Raw genomic sequence first — 20272 nt, 5'->3', positions numbered from 1 at the left:
AGACTTAAATCAAACGGGATATGGACCGTGATTACCTTTTTTATTGTTTTCGAGCTCCCGACATTTCGACGCAGTTACTGTAACGACGCAGTTAGTGTAATTAGAGTGACAGAGAAAAATGCCCGCAATTGACGAACTTCGGTTTTCGCGGTTATAGCCCTGGCACCTTCTAATAAATGAGTCCTTACGTACAGGTTACAAAAATTATCTTGAGTGTAATTTAGGTAAGGTAGAAGTACTAGTGTTCGACGCTGCATTAATCACCGACATGGGCACTTTATTTCATGGAAATATAGGCTAAATTTGAACAACGAAGATTTTTCTGTAAATCCTTGTTACTTTAACATAAAGTGCCCATGTCGAGTACTAGTGCAGCGTCGAGCACTAGTACTCTACCTTACCATTCCCGTAATTTAGGTATTTTAGAATAGGATAGAATATACTTGTTTTTTTTTTTTGTAAGCACACAGGCAATGGACATACATAAAAGATAACATAGTGAGAATAAAGTATCACGAAAAGGTCTCACCTCGGCATGTTGCTGGCGACTTCCAGCGCTGATCTTCTGATGAGACATCGATTGAGAAAAAACAAAGTTGAATCAGGCTCGTAACATGGAATATTTCCCTATGATTATGCCAAGTTTTACCTCTACAACAATGTTCGTTATTTCCAGAATGAAAGATAAAACCTTAAATACAAACCTTAAACACTTTATATTTAATTCCCAGTTTAACTATGGTTTTATTTGTTGCATTGCATTGAATGCGTGGAGACTCATTACACTCGCGTTCAAATAAAGTGGTAATGGATAGAGCGATGTTTGCTTACCACAGATCTTTTCTAACGGCTAGATGGAGCATACATTATTAACTGCAAGGTGTCCACTTTCTGAAAAGTCAGGCAGGAAAGCTAATGATGGTTATGAAAAGTCAAGGAAAGTTGAGGAAGTCCTAAAATTTCCCTAAAATATCAGACACGATCTTAATTATACCGCAATAAGAGTTGTACTCAGCTCCGCCCTGAGCGGCAATATTGCGTAATACATCGCAACCATAATGTGATTTCTAGTGTTTAATTCTAAAATATATTTTATATAATACGTATGCTAGTTTAAAGCTATTTATAGATCCCTAGTTGGCTGAAATAAAGGTTTTCATTTCATTTTGGTCTTCCAAAGGGAATGTAAGAATCCGGGCGGCAAAATCGATTTTTAAATGTGCTTATGCACATTTTATAAACCGCTCTATCGTCGCTAGTATCTTGACTCTGGTGAATGACTAGAAGCAGGGATCGGAAACCGGTATTTTTTGTATGGGAACGAAAACGGTATTTTTTCGTTCTTTGTTAATTACTTCATTTCTAATTAGGCAATCTAATAATACGAAGTCGTTATCTGAAAACACAACTGAGTCCTACATTTAGAGTATAAAATAAACCGAAATATATGGTTATTTCGATGTTTTTGCAAAAAACCGGTTCCGATCCCTGACTAGAAGTTATCACATTAATTAATATTTAGCCAATTGATGAATGATTTCACGGATGAAATATATTTAAAATGTATTTCATAAATTTCATAATAATAATCTATGCCTAAGATGTGGCCTTCCAATAGACATGCCTGCTTAGGTGACTCTTCTATGATGGAGCGGTTCCTTAAACACATGAATCATAATGACCCTTATCTGATGGAAAGCCTGATAACAATAGTTCTAACTAGTAAAATGCTAGGATAATAAAAAAAAACTGAATGTCGGTTACCAAAATAGTCATTTGCAATAAGTTAGTTGGCAAGTTAAATTCGGTCAACAGAGTTACTGTGAAATCTGCGAAAAGGCAGAACATACCAGTTGTATGAGCGAATCGGCTAAATGCAATACGATGCAAGATCTAGTGGAGCAGTTCACTGCTCCCGCAGATAGTTTCAATTTGTGGCGCCTTTCGTAAGTGTATTCATAGATGTACGAAGATTCACAATAGACACTCTTAGAAAGTGGCCACACACTGTATCTGTACCCCTAGTGTAAATAAATTCGATTTCGAAACGTGACGTACGCGTTTGCGTTTAGTCTCATTTTGTATTGGATTTAGAAAGAGCGCGCCAAGCGGGACGTTTTGGAAACTCAAAATCCTATACAAAATGAGACTTAACGCAAACGCGTTCGTCACGTTATGATGTCGATAAAATTTACACTGGGGGTACTGGTGTTGCTAGGAACTCGAGTATTTTGAGTCTAAATTTGAAGAACCCTCTTCGTTTATACGAGACTGCGCTAAATCAACTTGGATCTTTAATCCCGAGTACTTTATTGAGTCTTTTCTAAGCGCAACTCTAAAAGACTCGAGCCACTGAAAGACTCCGTCAACAACCAGCTTTATCATGCGAACGGCTAAGGAGTGGAATTCACTTCCTGCAAATCTATTCCCAGTCCACTATAACTTGGAACTTTTTAAATCGAGAGTGAATAGACATCTTTTAGGTAAGCAAGTTCCATCCTAGACTGCATCGGCACTTTCCATCAGGTGAGATTGTGGTCAAATGCTTACCTTTTCGGAATAAAAAATAAATAAAATAAAAATAAACTAGGCGTTATTGCATGATTTGTGTATCTAAACATGAATTGTATATGACAATGCGTTTTAAATTGAGAGTCTAATAATAAGGAGCTCAAGTCTCTACAATAGGTTCGGGGCTAGCAAGTTGTCGACAATAAAACGAGTCGAGTGTTAACTCCTTACCAACACTAGTATAAGTACGGCTTGACACTTGACGTTTACGGTAGCGAGTGCGTGAACTCGATCCCAGTCCATCTCGCTCGTACTGATGGAGTGGTACGATAGAGAGGGAATGCGATCGAGTTCACGCTATCAACTCAAGGCAGCTGTGTAGGAGAACATACTATTTGCCGTCTCTATCAGTTTTAGTGTATAAGGGAGAAGTAGAAGACGGAGCTGGAAGGGGTAGACCTCGGCGGACTTTCTCTGATCAAATCGGGGAAATCCTGAAGAAAGGCCAGGTCAAGAGTACCTTAAACCGACGAGCGTGTATGAGGAATGTCATGAAAGTGAAGGAAGCGAAAGAGATATAAAGGATCGTAACAAGTGGAAATCCGTGGTCTCTTCCTACCCCTCCGGGAAATAGGCATGATTATATGTATGTATCAGTTTTAGACCCGTGGCTCGGTTCCTAGGTTTCACTGTTTGCACTGCGCTAGTGTTGAGCGAGATACTTCTATCTATTCTAGTCTGGACTAGGCTTTATCCAGGGGTCATCAAATAGCGGACCGCGGACCTATTTTGTGCTTCACCTATGTACATTGCTAATTTAATTATAATAACCTCAAGTAGAATAGAAACGGACATTTTATTTCATTCTAGTTCATTCGTTCGGGTGGGAATTTACCCGGTAGTTGTAAATATATTTGGAGGCTAACGAGCAGACCGATCGCCTGCTGGTAACCAATTACCGTCGCCCATAGACACCCGCAAGACCAGAGGGGTTGTTAGTGCGCGCCAGCCTTTAGCATGGGAGTATTTTATTGAAGGTTTAAAGATCGTATCTGTCATTCCACAGTTTAGCTGTGCGAGGCAGGAATTTTGATCCACACTGAACATGAACTAATATTATTTATTTGCCGCGTTTATCGGTTCTAGGCCTTCCTACCTTCCTTCCCTTCCTCCTTCCTTCCTTGCTTCCTCCCTTCTTCCTTCTTTCCTTTTTTTTTCTTCTTTTTTTATTATACCTTCGTTTGATATACACGCACACTAAACGTGAAAAAGTATTAGTTTTTGCCGCGTCTATCGGTTCTAAGTTTGCGGCACGGTTCCCAGGTTTTACGCTGTGTGCGCTGCGCTAGTGTTAAGCGATAGAAGTAATCTAGGTGGAATAGATATTCTAGTCCACAATTTCCACAAAGTCTATTCTAGCGGGTGGTAATTTAACCAGTAGCTCTAAATATTTTTAAGTAATAGCCTTCGTTTGATCCACACATTGAACATGGAAGAGTATTTTTTATTTGCCACGTCTATCGGTTCTAGGCTCGCGTCACGGTTCCCAGGTTTCACGCTGTGTTCACTGCGCTAAAGTTTTGAGTGAGATACTTCTAGATAGAAGTATTCTAGGTGGAATAGATATTCTAGTTCACAAAGTCTATTCTACCGGTTGGGAATTTAACCGGTAGCTCTAAATATCTTCAAACAGTAGACTTAGTTTGATCCACACTGAACTTAAAAGAGTATATTAATTTACTTGCCGCGTCTATCGGTTCTAGGCCCGCACGTTTCCCAGGTTTCACGATGTGTGCGCTGCGCTGGTGTTGAGCGAGACACTTCTATCTATTCTAGTACACAAAATGTGGAGTAAATATACGCTTTATATTACTGGATGCAAATTCCAACTTACATTAGAGATATGAGTGCCGATGGTATATTGTTATATACAGGCGAAAAACTCAGCCCAAGCCCTCCTACCATTACACATACAACGCATCTGGGCAGCTCTACTGTGATTCGTGTTGCCGGACTTTTAAAACAAAATTTGGATTCGCAAGCCACGTCCGCGCCCATGCACGTAATAGTTAAGACCCTTTTATTTGTCAGGATGTCGCCGTCGACGGATACGTCTGGGAGGACATCATCATCATCATTTTTAATTCCCTTGCAATAACTTACGGGGTGAATTATATAGGTCATACTATTATTATTATCGTATGGCTTTATTGGAAAAATAAAATACAAATCAAGTTTACAAAAGTAACATTATAGTCAAAGTTTAAGGTCTAAGTTTGATAGCCATTCCCTGGCATACGCAGTTATCGCGTGCAGTTCTTTCATGCCTCTAGAAAAACATTTCATGGGGCATTCCTCCACGATGTGCGTGGTTGTCTGGTCTGGCGCGCCACAGTCGCAGTTTGGTGAGGGCTTATAGCCCCATTTATGGAGATTATGGTTGCAGCAGCTGACATCGGTCCTTATTCTATTCAGTGTAACCCATATTTTTCGTGTCTCATCAAGCCCGGGTAGTTCTTTTGTTGGGAGTATATCGGCGATGGAAATTTATACGTGTTCCAGCTCTTCGTCCATTGCACTGATACTGAGCATCTTTTACTATGAGACCAATATCAAAATCGTGAAAAAAATAGACGGGAGACCGTACAAAATATCAACATCAGACCAGACAAATTGTACAATATTCAGGGCACGCAAAAATCGAAGTTTCTAAATTGCGAGCATCTTTCTGGAAGTGGCCTTAGAACATGCAGTATGCACCTGGCTTTATACTTTTTGGTTGTTGTGTTAATGGCAATAGGGAGCGTGTATAAACTGTAGGGGGCAGCACAGGAGACTTGTAAATGTGAAGTATATGCTTCCAATGTAGCCCACAAGATGGCAGACCCTCCAACGCACATGGTCTCTATTTTAATTAATAGAGAGAACTGTCAAGATTTGGAAGGTGTCGAACTGATATTGTTTAATTAATACTGTGTATCGATGTAATAAAAGAAATTTGACTGAAAGCAATGGTTTGTGTGCTAAACTCCATTTACTAAGCATTAAATCAATGGATGATATTCAACTTTTAACCAACACAACAATTCTATTCTATTTTAATGAGTATAAACCACTTTATTACATTTCTTAAAAAACGTATTAACTCTCTTAATCTTTTTCTTCCCCACCCCCCTGACCCTCCTCCGACAGCACACGCTGAAGAACTTCTTCTTTCTACTCCCGTTCTGTGCTGTTCTCGACTTGTTGGCGTACCAGGCCAGCTGCAGAAGTTCCAGTATGCTGAGGATACTACAGCCGAAGAATACGTTGAAGACGCCTCCTAGTTGAGCTGGAACGGGTGGAAAAGTTATTTCGGAGAGGGTTCTCGCAAGGAAGTATAATTATGGTTGATTTGTAACCACGTAGAACATTATAAGGAATGTTACCTACTCATTGGCGCGTAACATTATGTCAAGTTTTCATTTTTATATTTAAGCCATGGCAGACAAAGAGCCAGCCTGAAGTGTAGCACCTGTTTAAAAGCCTGAATTGTTTTCGCTTTCGATTCAGGTCATTATTTTCAAAGACTGGACCGATTTGGTACCTAATTTTATTTTATTTTTCATTACAAAGGGCTCTACAGTTAGTCCTATTATCGTTAGTCAGTGGTCAGAATCTGATGATGCTAGTAAAAAGTAGTATATTTCTTTAAAAAAAAACTGTTCTATTATTGTCTTTTTCAGGCGAAACAGAATAACAACAAGAAATGCTTTATACACCAAGATACTCAATCAAGATTTTGGTTTGGGAGGGGTTTGAAACCAATGACAGCAGGTTTAGGCCTGTACCTAGACCTACTCTCATTTTCGAGTTCCTAGGCCCTAACATTTTTCATGAAGGAACTCAGATACTTTGTTTGGGGGTTCGCTATTCTCTAGTCTAGTCATTGAAGATACTTACAGAATAGGTCGACAAAGTTGTAGATGGGTTTCCGGTAGAACGTTTTGGTCTCATGGCTTTTGAGAAACACGCGCACCACGGTGACGCCGCTCAGGTTGAGGCCATGGCTGGGTTCAACGATAAATTATTATAATCAAGAGAAACATGCGCACCACGGTGACGTCGCTAAAGTCGAGGTCATGGCTGTGTTCAACGATAAATTATTATAATCAAGAGAAACATGCGCACCACGGTGACGCCGCTCAAGTTGAGGCCATGGCTGTGTTCAACGATAAATTATTATAATCAAGAGAAACGCGCGCACCACGGTGACGCCGCTCAGGTTGAGGCCATGGCTGTGTTGAACGATAAATTATTATAATCAAGAGAAACATGCGCACCACGGTGACGCCGCTCAGGTTGAGGCCATGGCTGTGTTCAACGATAAATTATTATAATCAAGAGAAACATGCGCACCACGGTGACGTCGCTAAAGTCGAGGTCATGGCTGTGTTCAACGATAAATTATTATAATCAAGAGAAACGCGCGCACCACGATGACGCCGCTCAGGTTGAGGCCATGGCTGTGTTCAACGATAAATTATTATAATCAAGATATAATATAGAGTGTCCGACTTGATATCGGATGTCGGATACAATTACAAAGTGATGAAATATAAAAAGTGTCTTTCCTAAAAAGATAAAGACAAAAATAATTTATTATTCAAGTAGCTATTAGTAGTTTATCTGACTGATACATAATAAAAGGCATTAAAATACACGAGTGTGGGTTTAAGAGGGAAGTATACCACGTTTTCTCCCTAAATGGAATTTCATAGAAAAAATACCGTTTTTTCGCTAGAGATCGCAAAGCTATTCTTCCCTCTTAGGAAACGAATGAAGTGAGTTTCTTAAAAAGACCACACGAGTGTTTGCACAATGCAGTGTGCCATGCGCCAAACAAGTAAGTACTTACTAAAAACTGTCGATAGGCTCCACCGTTGAAGAGGTCTGGTATGTGTTCGTTTCGATCAGCACATTTTGGTAATGACAGGACAGTGGGCAGTCGCATTTGTTCCTGTCGAACTCAGCTGTAAATTATATTAAATAAACATCTTACACAAATTGACTCATCAATGGCCACAGCACAGCATCCCACCCATGACTCAGGATCAAATATTTGTGCTCATCAGACAAATAGGTAAATGCCCTTAGCGGGGTCTACCAACTATATAAGTCAGACTGGTCGTCATATTATAAATAAATATAAATACTATAATATTTCACACACATGAAGCTAGCCCCAGTCTAAGCAAAGCTCTTTCTTCGAAACAAAATCATCTCTATTTCCTACATTATAGGTTCAAATTGCACTGACAAATTTTGAAAATTTTTCTTGTATGCTATGTATCCTTGTATTTTATTGTATAGAAGGAAGCTTAAATTTCTTCCCACCCTTCCAAACCACGAGTGGGTGTGGGTATATATAATACGAGAAGAGACAGGCTGTAAATCGGAGGTGTTTATTACTTACTTCTACACTGATAAAGTAACATTTTTTTTATTTTAACCCCCGGCACAAAAAGAGTTATATGTTTGACCCCCATGTCCGTCTGTCTGTCTATGTCTGTCAGTCTGACTGTCTGTGGCATCGTAGCTCTCCAACGGATGAACCGTTTTTTCGTGAAAGCGAGTTCCCTTGCTATGCTTGATATTGAGTTGTTTTCGAAAAAAACCGGACAAGCGCGAGTCGGACTCGCCCACCGAGGGTTCCGTACTTTTTAGTATTTGTTGTTGTAGCGGCAACAGAAATACATCATCTGTGAAAATTTCAACTGTCTAGCTATCACGGTTCATAAGATACAGCCTGGTGACAGACGGACGGACGGACAGCGGAGTCTTAGTAATAGAGTCCCGTTTTACCCTTTTAGTACGGAAGCCTAATGATGTAAGGCATTTTCGGCATAAATTGATTTTTGTGGCATATAGTAGCGGGTTTTTAATTTTATAGTTATTGTCTGGAAAAAGTAATCATTTAACCACACTATCTGATATGAATAGGTGATTCATCTGATGATAAGTGTCCAGGAAGCAATCACTTATTTGTTTTTCATTTTGACGATGACATACTCGTGTATGAGTTTTATGATTATTTTCACGAAACCTAAGATGTGGATCTGAAGGTATTTTTATTGATTAATAAAACTAGTGATGAAGTCAAGGATGGAGCTGAGCATGCTGAATTAAATAGTACACACTCTCTATTTTTTTTTTTTTTTTTTTTTTTTTACAGGTTTTTAGTGTCAGTTGTAGACACAGGGCCCTCGCTATTGATGCTCGAGTTGAAGACCCGGCGTTGTTGTATGTTAAGGTGGACCCATGGTCCCCGCATTGAGTACACACTCTCTATTTGAAAAGATCCAAATAACAATCAGTTGGTAATACAGGCTAATAAATATAATGTTACCTGAGAATCTTTTAGCGCACGGCAGGCTAAGCGCATCGCATAGAGGAATGCCTGCCGGTCTATAGTAGAAGGGAAGCAGGCAACCGCATCTTCTCACCAAGTTACCCATCCTGCATTCCACCAGGCAATTTGTTCTGCGTAAAATATTGGAACAAACGATAATAGTTTGCCCTCAATAGATACAAGTCTTAGCAAAACTACACCATGATCGTTAGACAATTTAAACTCTTAACAATATAAAAGTAAAATAATCAAATTGTATTTTGTACAATTGTGATTGTGATATAATAGAGAGCTTTTCGGTTGAGTTCCGTGTTTGCAAAGCTTGTTGGGTTGCCTAAGTAAGGTACGAGATTGAAAAGTTGGATTATATCACTACTGTATACAATACTTTTTCTACGAGTCATCTAGTTTGTAAGCGATTTGGTGTATCTAAATATAAATGTCTGATAAATAAACAAATTAAATTAAATTAACAAATTAAAATAATACGATTTTTACTATAAAACATATATAATCAACGAAAATAGGTAAGTATCTCAGTAGAAAAAAATGTAGTACAACAGACATAAACGCGCGAGTATTTAGTCCTGCCCCATACCCATTTAGTCTATTCTGAGGGAGCTCAGCAGCACGTGATTGGTCATATTTTTTTATAGTCGACTCCAGCGTATCGAAATAAATATTATAGTTGAGTTAGATAAAAAGTATGCAATTAAAGTTTGGTATACTAAATCTTAATTCAACCATTACAGTTGACAAGTAGAAAAATATTAATGAATATAATATAATATGTCAAATAAATAAGAAACTGCCTAAAAAAAAGTAGAAAAACAAACATTTAATTTAATAGTTCAGGACAGAAAAGGTCGGTCCACATATCAATAATTAAAAAGTAAAATGTAAAAGAAAAACTAAATTTTAATGAATTTCGAAAAGAAATACAAAAGTAATGTAGGCAAGCAAAAATAAAGTTATTAAATGAAATTAGGGGATTACTGGTTGAACTTCAAAATGGCGAAAGCGCTTCGAAAAAGTGACGCATAATAGTTAGGGCAAAGCGACATTCATTTATGTCTGAGGCGAAGATAGAAAAAAAAGATCTTGACTTGGATATAGAACCCGTAAAGTACAAGTAAGTTAGATTTATGATAAACAAAAGATACTTATTATAACCCTGGAAGAACTGCAGCTGCTTGCTCACACTCCTGCATCCTCTGAGCTCGTCTCCCATGAACCTGGAGTCTTCGGTGACTTTAAGGTATTTGGCGTGGAAGGAGGACCACACTTCTGTTCCTGGGGAGAGGGCCGTGCCGTTGGATGTGCCGTCGATGTAACGACGGTTTTTCTGGATGGCTAGCTGGAAGGTTATTAAATTAAGGGTTGGAAAGACCGGCATATATCTTTTTTGATTGGAAAGACCGTCGAAGGACAAGAGCTCTCGTATTTGTATAAGTACTTCGCTCAGATACAGCCAGAAAGGAAGAACTTCGCTCCTTCTGCTCTACCGATCTTCTGTGAGTGACAGTGCACTATTATGGTACATATCATCAAGCTGATCTGATGATGGAGACAGGAGGTGGTCCGACCGAGGTACGGGCCGACCTCGCTGGAGGACCATACACGGAGCTTCTAACATCTGAACTACGGAGCTATTCTTTATTCTTTATTGTATTTCAGTCATGCTCATTATATGCACGTTAGGTGTTACAATTAGTTTATGAGACTGCTAGCTTAACAGTCCAGACGCGATTAATTTATTATAGTATAAAACTTCATTTTGACACTTGGAGAGACTTTACACCTCCAAATCTTATTAGTACTCTGACATTGGGGACCTTTTACATCTCCAGATTTTATGTATTTTTAACCATAGAGACTATATCTCTATTGTATTGTAGTAATTATTTATTTAAGATTATTATAATTTAATGTTCACTCAGGTAGTGGCTGTTGTATTTATAAATGTTGTTACGTATTTTTCATGTCACTATAAATGTTCATATGTGACGATCCACGGTAAAAGGTACCTTATGGCGGTTGGCGCTTACGCTGTTATTTACGACGCTCCAATACTAATGCCATGCTATGCAACGTAAGCGCCAACCGCCATAAGGTACCTTTTACCGTGGATCGTCACATATTAACCTCATATAGTAACATCACAAGTCAATACTTGTAAAAGAGCCTTTAAGGCCTACTTGCAGAATTTTTTTTGAATTTTGAAGATGATAGGTACATGACACCCTGTAAGGGCATCAATATTTCTTATATCTGCTGGCTGGTTAGTATTGGTGGGTCTGTCTACTCACCCACTTGTAGGAGAGGTCCACGTTGTCCAAGTGTTGGCTCTGATTGACAGCGATAATTAGTGAGGCGTATGGACCAACCTCGCTGGAGTACCATACACGAAGCTTCGTTGTCTTGTCGCCGCCTAGTTTTATGTCCCTTGAACACAATCAAACACACGGATAATACGTTTTTTTGGCAAAAAAAATAAAATTTTTGATACCTACAAGCTTTCATCGTTCCCTGTACTTTTCTTTTAATAGGCAACTAATACTCCTCGAGTGAACTATAACAATCCCAAATACAATTAGGTTGCGTTGTTTTGTCACAGTGTCACCTACTGTGTTCATCATCAGCTCAGCTCGATGGTACCATAATACCGCATTGTCGCTCAACTAACATACGTATGTGACGTTTCAGCTCAACTGAATAATGTAAAGTAGGTCTAATTTAGCTTGTAGGATTTTACCCGGACATACATTTATTCTAAGTTAAATAAAAGCTTGTAACTAGCTTTGAACGACATCACGCTGAAATTCGCGTCTTGTTCTGCAAGGTGAAAAATAGCTGATGACCAACTCATATCATGCAATGGAATGAATGAATGTAAGGATCACAGGACGTGTAATCTATAGGTATTGTCAACGTTCAACTTTTAAGGATAATGAAATTAATATTATAAAATAATTCGTTTACCTTTTCAAAGATCTGCCATTAAAAGTGCAGCAAATTCCATACATTGTGATCTCCATGTGAAAGATGTTCGAACAGTCGTAGTCTTCCTTGAGGTAACGACACCTAAAAATATACATAATTAATAAATACACAATTGTTTACAACACTCACTGAACTCCAAGGGTGACAAAAGCACTCTGGAAAAACTCAGAAATTGTTCTGGTTACATTGCACCCTAATTTGGTTTTAGCCATCAACCAAAATTCCTATATTTCAAAACAGAATGATTGCAAAATGATTTAACTTAAATAGACGTGTAATATCTTAATCTCCAATAACCTACATTAATGCGTATCTATTATATCTGTGATATTATCCCAAATTATCGTCTTTAGTTCGAGCAAACTGTTAAAAAATAATTGTGGAAACGACCAAGTTCAGAAAATTGCTATTAATAAATAAACCAAAGCTAAACCTTTAGGTTCCAGGATGACAGAGTGCGCCACGGCGACTAGCGATAAAATACTACCATATTAGGTCAACAGAACTTTAAAAGCAACATAACCTCAAAAGAGTCTCCTCACAATAACTCGTCAGCAGCAGCCTAGCCTCTTCCATGTCCAAATTGTTGAACTCTAAGAACTCGAGCACCTGTGCGAGATCGTCCACGTAAAATGGGGCATCTGGGGAGAAAAACGCGGCCAGCTGTTTGATGGTGGGCCTTATGATGTGTGCACTCCAGGAGGGACACAGTATATGCTTTGCTGACCTTGTGAAAACCTGTATGTACACGCTAGAAAAACTCGGTAGGGAATTTATTCCATAAACTCGCAGGAGGAAGTGAGCGACGGTTACAGACGCTCCTTCAAAAACATCAAATGCTAGATTACCTTAAAAGAGTCTCCTCACAAGAACTCGCCAACAATAGCCCAGCCTCTTCCACATCCAGGTCGTTGTATTCTAGGAACTCTATGATTTGTGTGATATCGTCTACGTAATACGGGACGTCTGGGGAGAAGAACGCGGCGAGCTGTTTGATGATGGGCCTGATGGTGTGTGCTGACATGCCAGGGGGGTATTTTCTGAAAAGGAATTATAGGTTGATTGATCCCAGAGACAATCGTTTTCGATGGCCGTTCAGCTACGAATTGATTGAAGGTTTGGCTGTATGAAGCTGTTTCACGTAATCTTACTTTAAGTAAGTAAAATAGGTTTTTGGCAATAAATATAATTTTTGGTACAAGTTTATATCGCTGACTAATTTTTTACCATTGGCAAGTAATACTCATTGAAACAATTCTAAAAACCCCAAACAAATTAGGTTGCGTTATTTCATCACATCGTTCATATGGCTATCTCCTGTCTTCATCATCAGATCCTGCTCATCATCCTCCTGTCTTCATCATACGAGTAATATTGCATTGTCATCCGACTTAGCTTACTCGGGCTTAGCTTAGCAAGTTTTCAACTCAATCTAAAATTGGGAAGTGGGTCGAATTTAGTTTCCAAAATTTGACCCACACTGACACGCTAACTAACAAACCAACAAACTTACATAAATATTAACAGTGCAAGTTAAATAAAATCCTGTAAAAAAGTAAAATATTATAAAAGTTAATAATCCCAAAACTCACTTACCTTCACGTAGAAGATACTAAAACTAGTATCTATTACCAGTAAAAAGATTTTATCATTGACAAGGTAATAATTACTTGTTCTGCAGAACACACCAGCACAAGAAGGGAATATTATCCTTGTCGCGAATTCCGAGATGCGTAATTGCATCGAAGAGGCGCAGTAGATACTTTGTCATTGCGAAGTCTGTGCAGAGTAGGTACCGGACGTGCAAGTTGCGGAAAGTCAATTTTGCGCTTACACACTTGTTAGAACGTGACAAGCATGGTGACAAATGATAAAGGTAGTAAAGCAAATAGTAAAGCAAAGCAATACTTTACTTCAAGGCAAAGACTGCTGCTTTATAAATCGCAAGTCAAACACCATAGGGAGTATTGCTGCCACCTTTGGGCAGGAGCACCTGGATGCCAGCTTGGGCCCTTCGAAGGCGTGCTGTACGAATCGTCGACGATCCTAAATTCACAAGCGGTATTGAACCTTTAAGTCTAAGGAGATTGCCTCCTTATGTGTGTTATACCGCTTGTACAATGGCCTGTGCTGCCTATGCTCTGAAGAATTGTTTGATATGATGCCCACGGCTACTTACTATCACCGCACCGCCCGCCGTCGGCAGGGTGTTCATCCTCACACCCTAGAACCTAAATGGTCGCGCACTGTGCAATGTGCGGTTTAGGAGGAACTTCCTCCCGCGGACGCTTCGGCTGTGGAATGAGCTACCTGCCGAGGTTTTCCCGAGGGTCTACAGTATGAGGTTCTTCAAAAAGGAGTGTACAGATTTTTAAAGGGTCGGCAACGCGCATGTAACACCTATGGAGTTGCAGGCGTCCATTAAGGCTACGGTGACTGCTTACCATCATGCCGGCCGTATGCTTGTTTGCCACCGTCGTGGTATAAAAAAAATAAAAATAAACAGCCGACCATCTTAGCTCTACTGGATAGCTTCACAAGGAATAAAGGAAGTTGCCATTTAATAATAATAAGAAATAGAAAATTTTCGATCCAATCGAGAGGTTATTCAAATTATTTCACGTGAAAATTTCGACATTTTGGAAACTGTCCAGCGGCACGTCTATAGAATAAGTAGAGTGGGTTCAGATATGATATACTCTAGATAGGTAATAATTACTTGTTTTGGAGCAGATTCTCAATCTTGTAATCCTGGTAGTAAAGTTCTGGACACACCATCACGGAAGGGAATATTATCCTTGTCATGATGGTGTCGCGAGTTTCGAGGTGTGTTGGGGCGTCAAAGAACCGCATGATGGTTGAGAGTAAGTTGCTGATGGCGCAGCAGAGGAGAACAGCTAAGGCTATTGCCCAGTATAACCTGGAAGGGAAGCTCACTATTTAGGTGCTTTGCTTACATCTTAAAGCGAGGTGAGCGAGTGTTTTCTTAATGCAGTAACTTTATACATTAGCATTTGCGTCAAATCCGGTAGTTCTGATTTTTCGCCGACTTTGTTTATGATTTTTTAGATTTGGGCGATTATAATCCTAAATTACTAGTTTTTGATATTATCTTCTCGGGGCGTTTTTAAAGAAGACTGAATTTGCTACAATACGACACTAGAATTGTCTCTGTAGACCTAATAGTTTCCGAGATAGCCTTTCAATTGTAGCAAATTTAGTCTTAACTACTTTAAAAACGTCCTGAGGAAATACTATCAAAACTATTTAGTCCTTCAGGGTTATAATCGCCCAAATCTTAAAGAAAACACGAAATTTTCGCGGTTTTTTTCCTTTTTTTGACAAAGTTGCGTTGGGCGCTCGAGGTCTCAAACTTGGATTATTTATAAAAAATCAGAACTACCGGATTTGACGCAAACGAACGTCATTAAAAAAGGCAACTAAGTTACTGGATTATCTAGGGAAGTATTACATTTTTGCAGCAACATTTTGCGTATCATTATAATCAAAAACATAAAATTGATAGACTTTTTTTTTAATTAAACAATTGTCACATAAAACTTAAATTAAGATAGCATTCTCAAAATGATCCCAGTCTTCATATATGTATTATTACATAATTATTGTTGTATATCCTTGGATTTCACCTATAAATCCCGGTCTTTTGATAGGCTTGCGTGGGGATATAGATCCAACACGTAGAGGCCCCTTGGAGAGCTGTAAGGTCACGTAGAACGCCTGCTGGAACCCATTCACAGGTGCAACAATAGACACCCATGAACTGGTGGCAGCAGGCATTGGGACTGTTCTAGAAAAAGTGAACAGTATAACGGTCTATGCATTGAAGTTTGGGTGGACAATAAGACTGGGTTATTGCAAAGATTATTATTACAATGAAGTAGTTTGAAATATATATACCTGTAAGTTAATATGTAGTTTTTGAACTACGCATCGAACTACTCATCTACCTGCTGCATAAGGGCTCACGTCTTTTAAGTTACGCTCGAAAAAGACTAGAAAAAGGTCTTTATTTTCGTTTCCAAATACTCTAATTTCAACACACACTCTGAAGCCTTAGCTTCAGAAACGTACCAATGTTTTAAAATATAGGGACTGTTCAGGTAAGGGGTGAAAAGTGAAAAATACATTATGTTATGACCTTTAATTTAGAAACAAAAACCATACCTACCTATGTCGCGGTTCAATAAGTCGCTTAAGTCCATGTATTTGTGATGTATGCCAAAGCAGATACATAAGTAACAATGCTGGCTCAGCAGCCCAAAGATAGTATCCACACCAGAGCTACTCTGCTGTATTCTGGAGCACTTGATGCCGGTACATACACACTTTATACCAAGTGTGTATCTGTATAGAATAAAGCAGATAGATAAGTTACTATGCTGGCTCTGCAGCCCAAAGATCTTGGACTCCACACCAGAACAGTTTTTCCTATTCTTCACTCAGGTAAGCCAAGATTTACCAAGTGTAGTTATTTGAGGGCTTCATCACTTTAGCAATATCTATGGCAACCAGGACATTTCTTATGTGGACGCTCTGCATATAGCATATGGAATTATGGGATTCTATACATTCAGATCTGGAAACCATCTCCAAAGTTTAGTATATTGTTCGACAAGATGCTGGGATTCCAAAACTCACAGTGTATGTGCAAAACATAGTTTGGAAGCAATCAGCACTTCCTGCAACACTGCGGGAGCTATTTTGATGACGTCTTTACGCGAGACGTTTGTGCCGGTTTCCCGCCAGTTTTGGGGTCGCCCATGCTTTTCCAAGCCGGGAATGGAGCTGGATTGAGTATACAAGGGATCTTGACCACATACCGCGGTAAGCTGTCCAAAGCAGACCTGGTGACGGGCTATTATTATTGCAGAGGTGAAGACTATAGAAAAGACTTGGAGCGAACTGGACCACGAAGCTCAAGACCAATCGATATGGCGGTGTCCACCCTCTGCCTAACTGCATCAACATTGCCAAGCAAATGCCTAGCAACATATATTTAAAGTTAATAACGGTTTCCGGATCTGAACTCTGGTTTTTTGAGCATTGGACTAGCCCGCGCTCAGGTGCCAATTACAATTATACGATCCTTTTTTGCAGGTAGTGGCACGCGCCGTTTTATTTAACAATAGACAAAAGATTAGCCGCTCCGGGTCAGCTTCAAATCGAACGACTATAAAGGTGCGACCAGACCGCAGCTTAAAAAACGGTCACGATACGGAATTGCAGTGACGCGTCGTATGCGTACCGTTTTTGACGCATGCTCCTCACACCGCTGCTTAAAATACGCTGAAGCACCGTAAATGGATCTGCGTAAAAATCGCAAAAAATATTACACGGAGATCTTATGGCAGACACTACACCGGTGACGTAAAAGACGCAACTGTTTTGTAAATGCAGCGTTTTTTACGCAAAGATTAGCGAACAAAAAAGATTCGCGTGAAACACGTCACTGCGATTCCGTACCGTCACCGTTTTTTAAGCAGCGGTGCGGGGAGCATGCGTCAAAAACGGTACGCATACGACGCGTCACTGCGATTCCGTATCGTGACCGTTTTTTAAGCTGCGGTCTGGTCGCACCTTAACACGGTGCCGTCTGAATCCGAAGTAACCTTTAAGAACCATAGCCAAATATTTTTACTACATTATTTAAAAAAAAATACATGCTTTAACAGAATCAATACACTCTTCACTGCTCTAACTTCGGATCCATGTTTCAATAATGATATTCAACACTCAAATGACAATAATGACACGCCGATTCGTCGAGAGCTGTCCCACTAATGTTTAATGATCATTAATCATTACTACGGACATTATTTGCGTGATTAATGATGGATTAGTCATTAGTCATTTTTGTTTATTTTCCACATTTGTTTTATAGTTTGATCCGGTTAGACACGGAAAGAATAGATTGGTAATTAATTAATGTTCGTGTTGTCTGAGAGCTAGTTCCGGAAAATAATGCAGCGTGTATTGATCATAGAAATATTGACATGTCTGTGGCATAGATTATTAGAAGAAACCTACTTTCGGGTATTTAGCAGAATAGTGGAGCTGATAGTAAAACACTAGTTCTCTTAGTGAATATATTGTAACAGCGCGGCGGCCCAACGGCATTCGGAGATCGCCCACGTAGGACACTTCCATAGGTATCAGGATTGAATTCACCCGCGCCGCGCCGCTTCCCGTTCGCGAGTTATTCGCTCAGGTAAGACAAAAGTCACGTCACACGTATCCGATCCATATCATATCTAGATATATCATAATTTGACATATCTTATAGTTCGAATCCGGCCGAAAAATAGTCTAATTCCCGAAAGGTACCGTGAGATAAAGATCTCTTTATGTTCACGCATAAATATCCATGCATGCGTCGCTACCTCGAGGCGGTAATGGACAATGATCGGTAATTAACAATTAATTAATCACTTGGAGCATTGTGCTGTTGTCGGACCTGTATCGTCCATTAACAGTACAAGTTACATTACAAGTGCTCATATGTACAATTATAGGTACATACATACAAAGGTATATAGGTACTATAGGGACCGTACATGAACTGTAGGAGGCAGCACAGGAGCTGTCAGATTTTTGGCGCGAAGCGTAAATGTGAGGTTTATTGTTCCGATGTAGCCCACAAGATGGCAGAACCTACTATGCACAAGAAAACACTTGACGTGTAAATGTGCATGTTTATGGTTCCGATTCAGACCACAAGATGGCAGACCCTCCAACGCGCACGGTCCCTATCATATTAGCACAGTAAGTGATTGAAGCATTGCATCAAATACGTGCCCATTCATGCCATATTTTTTATACCACGTTAGTGGCAAACACGTATACGGCCCGCCTGATGGTAAGCAGATACTGTAGCCTATGGACGCCTGCAACTACGGGGATGTTGCCGACCCTTTAAAACCTGTACACTGTTTTTTTGAAGAACCCCATACTGTAGCCCCTCGGGTAAACCTCGGCAGGGAGCTCATTCCACAGCTGGAGCGCTCGACGGGAGGAAATTCCTCTTATACCGCACAGTGTGCGACCATTTAGGTTCTATGGTGAGAATCCTGGGCACATTTTTTTGTTATACTACGTCGGTGGCAAACAAGCATACGGCCCGCCTGATGATAAGCAGTCTCCGTACCGTAGTATGTACGCCTGCAACTCCAGAGGAGCTACTCGTACATGCGCGTTGCCGACCCTAACAACCCTCCCACCCCTCGCTGAGCTCTGGCAACCTTACTCACCGGCAGGAACACAACACTATGAGTAGGGTCTAGTGTTATTTGGCTGCAGTTTTCTGTAAGGTGGAGGTATTTCACCAGATGGGCTCTGCTCTAGATCTGGAATAACGTCCGCTGTGCTGACGTGACAAAGCGAGATGACATTCACAATGCCCATACCTTTCTTGTGGACGTAGTTTAGGGGGTACAATACCTATAATACTATTATATATATTATAGGTTACTGCAATCAGGAAAACTTTATTTACCAGGGCTCGGAATCGTTATTGAAATACCTGTTAATATCGTTCCGAAACCGTTATATTATTTCGTTCATTCAAAAACGGGTTTATAGATAGACATACACATTATCACGTCTATATCCCGGAGGGGTAGGCACGGATTTCCATTTGCTACGATTCTGATATACCTCTTTCGCTTAGGGCTTTAGGGTGCTCTTGACCTGGCCTTCAGGATTTCCCCAATTTGATTAATCGATGGAACACGAACTAAAATAGTTTTCTCTCCTTCCCGGTAAGAAGAAGGAACAAGATTTTATGGTTCGTGGGGACCTATACAAGGTGCCCGTGAGCATTGCGAGACATTTTAACTAAGCATTCCTGGTAATATTTAGAAACTAAAATCCTCCTTCTTCCTTCTTCCTCGCGTTGTCCCGGCATTTTGCCACGGCTCATGGGAAACTAAAATGTCATATAAAATTTTCTGGATTAGGCCTAGTTTCAGAGATAATTAAATGTTTATCTAAATCATTCTTTCGCCATAAGTCGGTACAAAACACATTTTTGACTGCGGTATTGCCACTTTGAGGTCTAGTCTGACATACCTATTGATTGACATCGAAAAATTAAAAAAATGTATTCGAGAGGCTACCCCCAAATAAAAAAACTTTTTAGTTAATTTTGGGTTATGTGTTTATCAATAAAAATTACATTTTATGTACAGGAGTGTTCAAAAAAAGAGAAAAACAAAACAAAAATTTTTTTTTTTTTGTTGGATTTCACAAAAAGTCATATAACATTTTTTGCTTCTGTTGCCATCAGGAATGCAAAATCTCTCGCAATGCTCACGGGCACCTTGTATGACACCAAAACTTTCGTGAGAC

At 39.7% G+C, this 20272-nt stretch overlaps 2 protein-coding genes across 2 annotated transcripts; both read right to left on the bottom strand.

Moving 5' to 3' along the window:
- Positions 1 to 4697: 4697 nt before the first annotated feature.
- On the bottom strand, positions 4698 to 9149 carry LOC133517391 (sodium channel protein Nach-like). The gene is made up of 4 exons (XM_061850693.1): positions 8900 to 9149; positions 7409 to 7523; positions 6454 to 6560; positions 4698 to 5842 (listed from the first exon to the last, which is right to left on the bottom strand). The coding sequence occupies exons 1-4, from the start codon at positions 9006 to 9008 to the stop codon at positions 5610 to 5612; spliced, it is 564 nt and encodes a 187-aa protein (XP_061706677.1). The 5' UTR covers positions 9009 to 9149; the 3' UTR covers positions 4698 to 5609.
- A 630-nt stretch (positions 9150 to 9779) lies between these two features.
- On the bottom strand, positions 9780 to 14845 carry LOC133517390 (uncharacterized). Its single transcript, XM_061850692.1, has 5 exons — positions 14625 to 14845; positions 12754 to 12945; positions 11885 to 11986; positions 11212 to 11347; positions 9780 to 10259 (listed from the first exon to the last, which is right to left on the bottom strand). The coding sequence occupies exons 1-5, from the start codon at positions 14756 to 14758 to the stop codon at positions 9909 to 9911; spliced, it is 915 nt and encodes a 304-aa protein (XP_061706676.1). The 5' UTR covers positions 14759 to 14845; the 3' UTR covers positions 9780 to 9908.
- Positions 14846 to 20272: the final 5427 nt, after the last annotated feature.

The sequence above is a fragment of the Cydia pomonella genome, chromosome 4 (assembly GCF_033807575.1).
Source record: "Cydia pomonella isolate Wapato2018A chromosome 4, ilCydPomo1, whole genome shotgun sequence".
NCBI classification, from domain to species: Eukaryota; Metazoa; Arthropoda; class Insecta; order Lepidoptera; family Tortricidae; genus Cydia; species Cydia pomonella.
The sequence above is the reverse complement of the archived record's forward strand: the minus strand, read 5'-3'. Positions and strand labels throughout refer to the sequence as shown.

Coding starts and splice junctions, on each gene's coding strand:
- LOC133517390 (XM_061850692.1), bottom strand. CDS start 14,758: ATGCGGTTCTTTGACGCCCCAACACACCTCGAAACTCGCGACACCATC. Junction 11,987..12,753: donor TGTGAGGAGACTCTTTTAAG/GTAATCTAGCAT, acceptor GTATATTTTTAG/GTGTCGTTACCTCAAGGAAG. Junction 11,348..11,884: donor AATGGCAGATCTTTGAAAAG/GTAAACGAATTA, acceptor ATTGTGTTCAAG/GGACATAAAACTAGGCGGCG.
- LOC133517391 (XM_061850693.1), bottom strand. CDS start 9,008: ATGGGTAACTTGGTGAGAAGATGCGGTTGCCTGCTTCCCTTCTACTAT. Junction 6,561..7,408: donor GAGCCTATCGACAGTTTTTA/GTAAGTACTTAC, acceptor CGTTGAACCCAG/CCATGGCCTCAACCTGAGCG. Junction 5,843..6,453: donor CAACTTTGTCGACCTATTCT/GTAAGTATCTTC, acceptor CACCCGTTCCAG/CTCAACTAGGAGGCGTCTTC.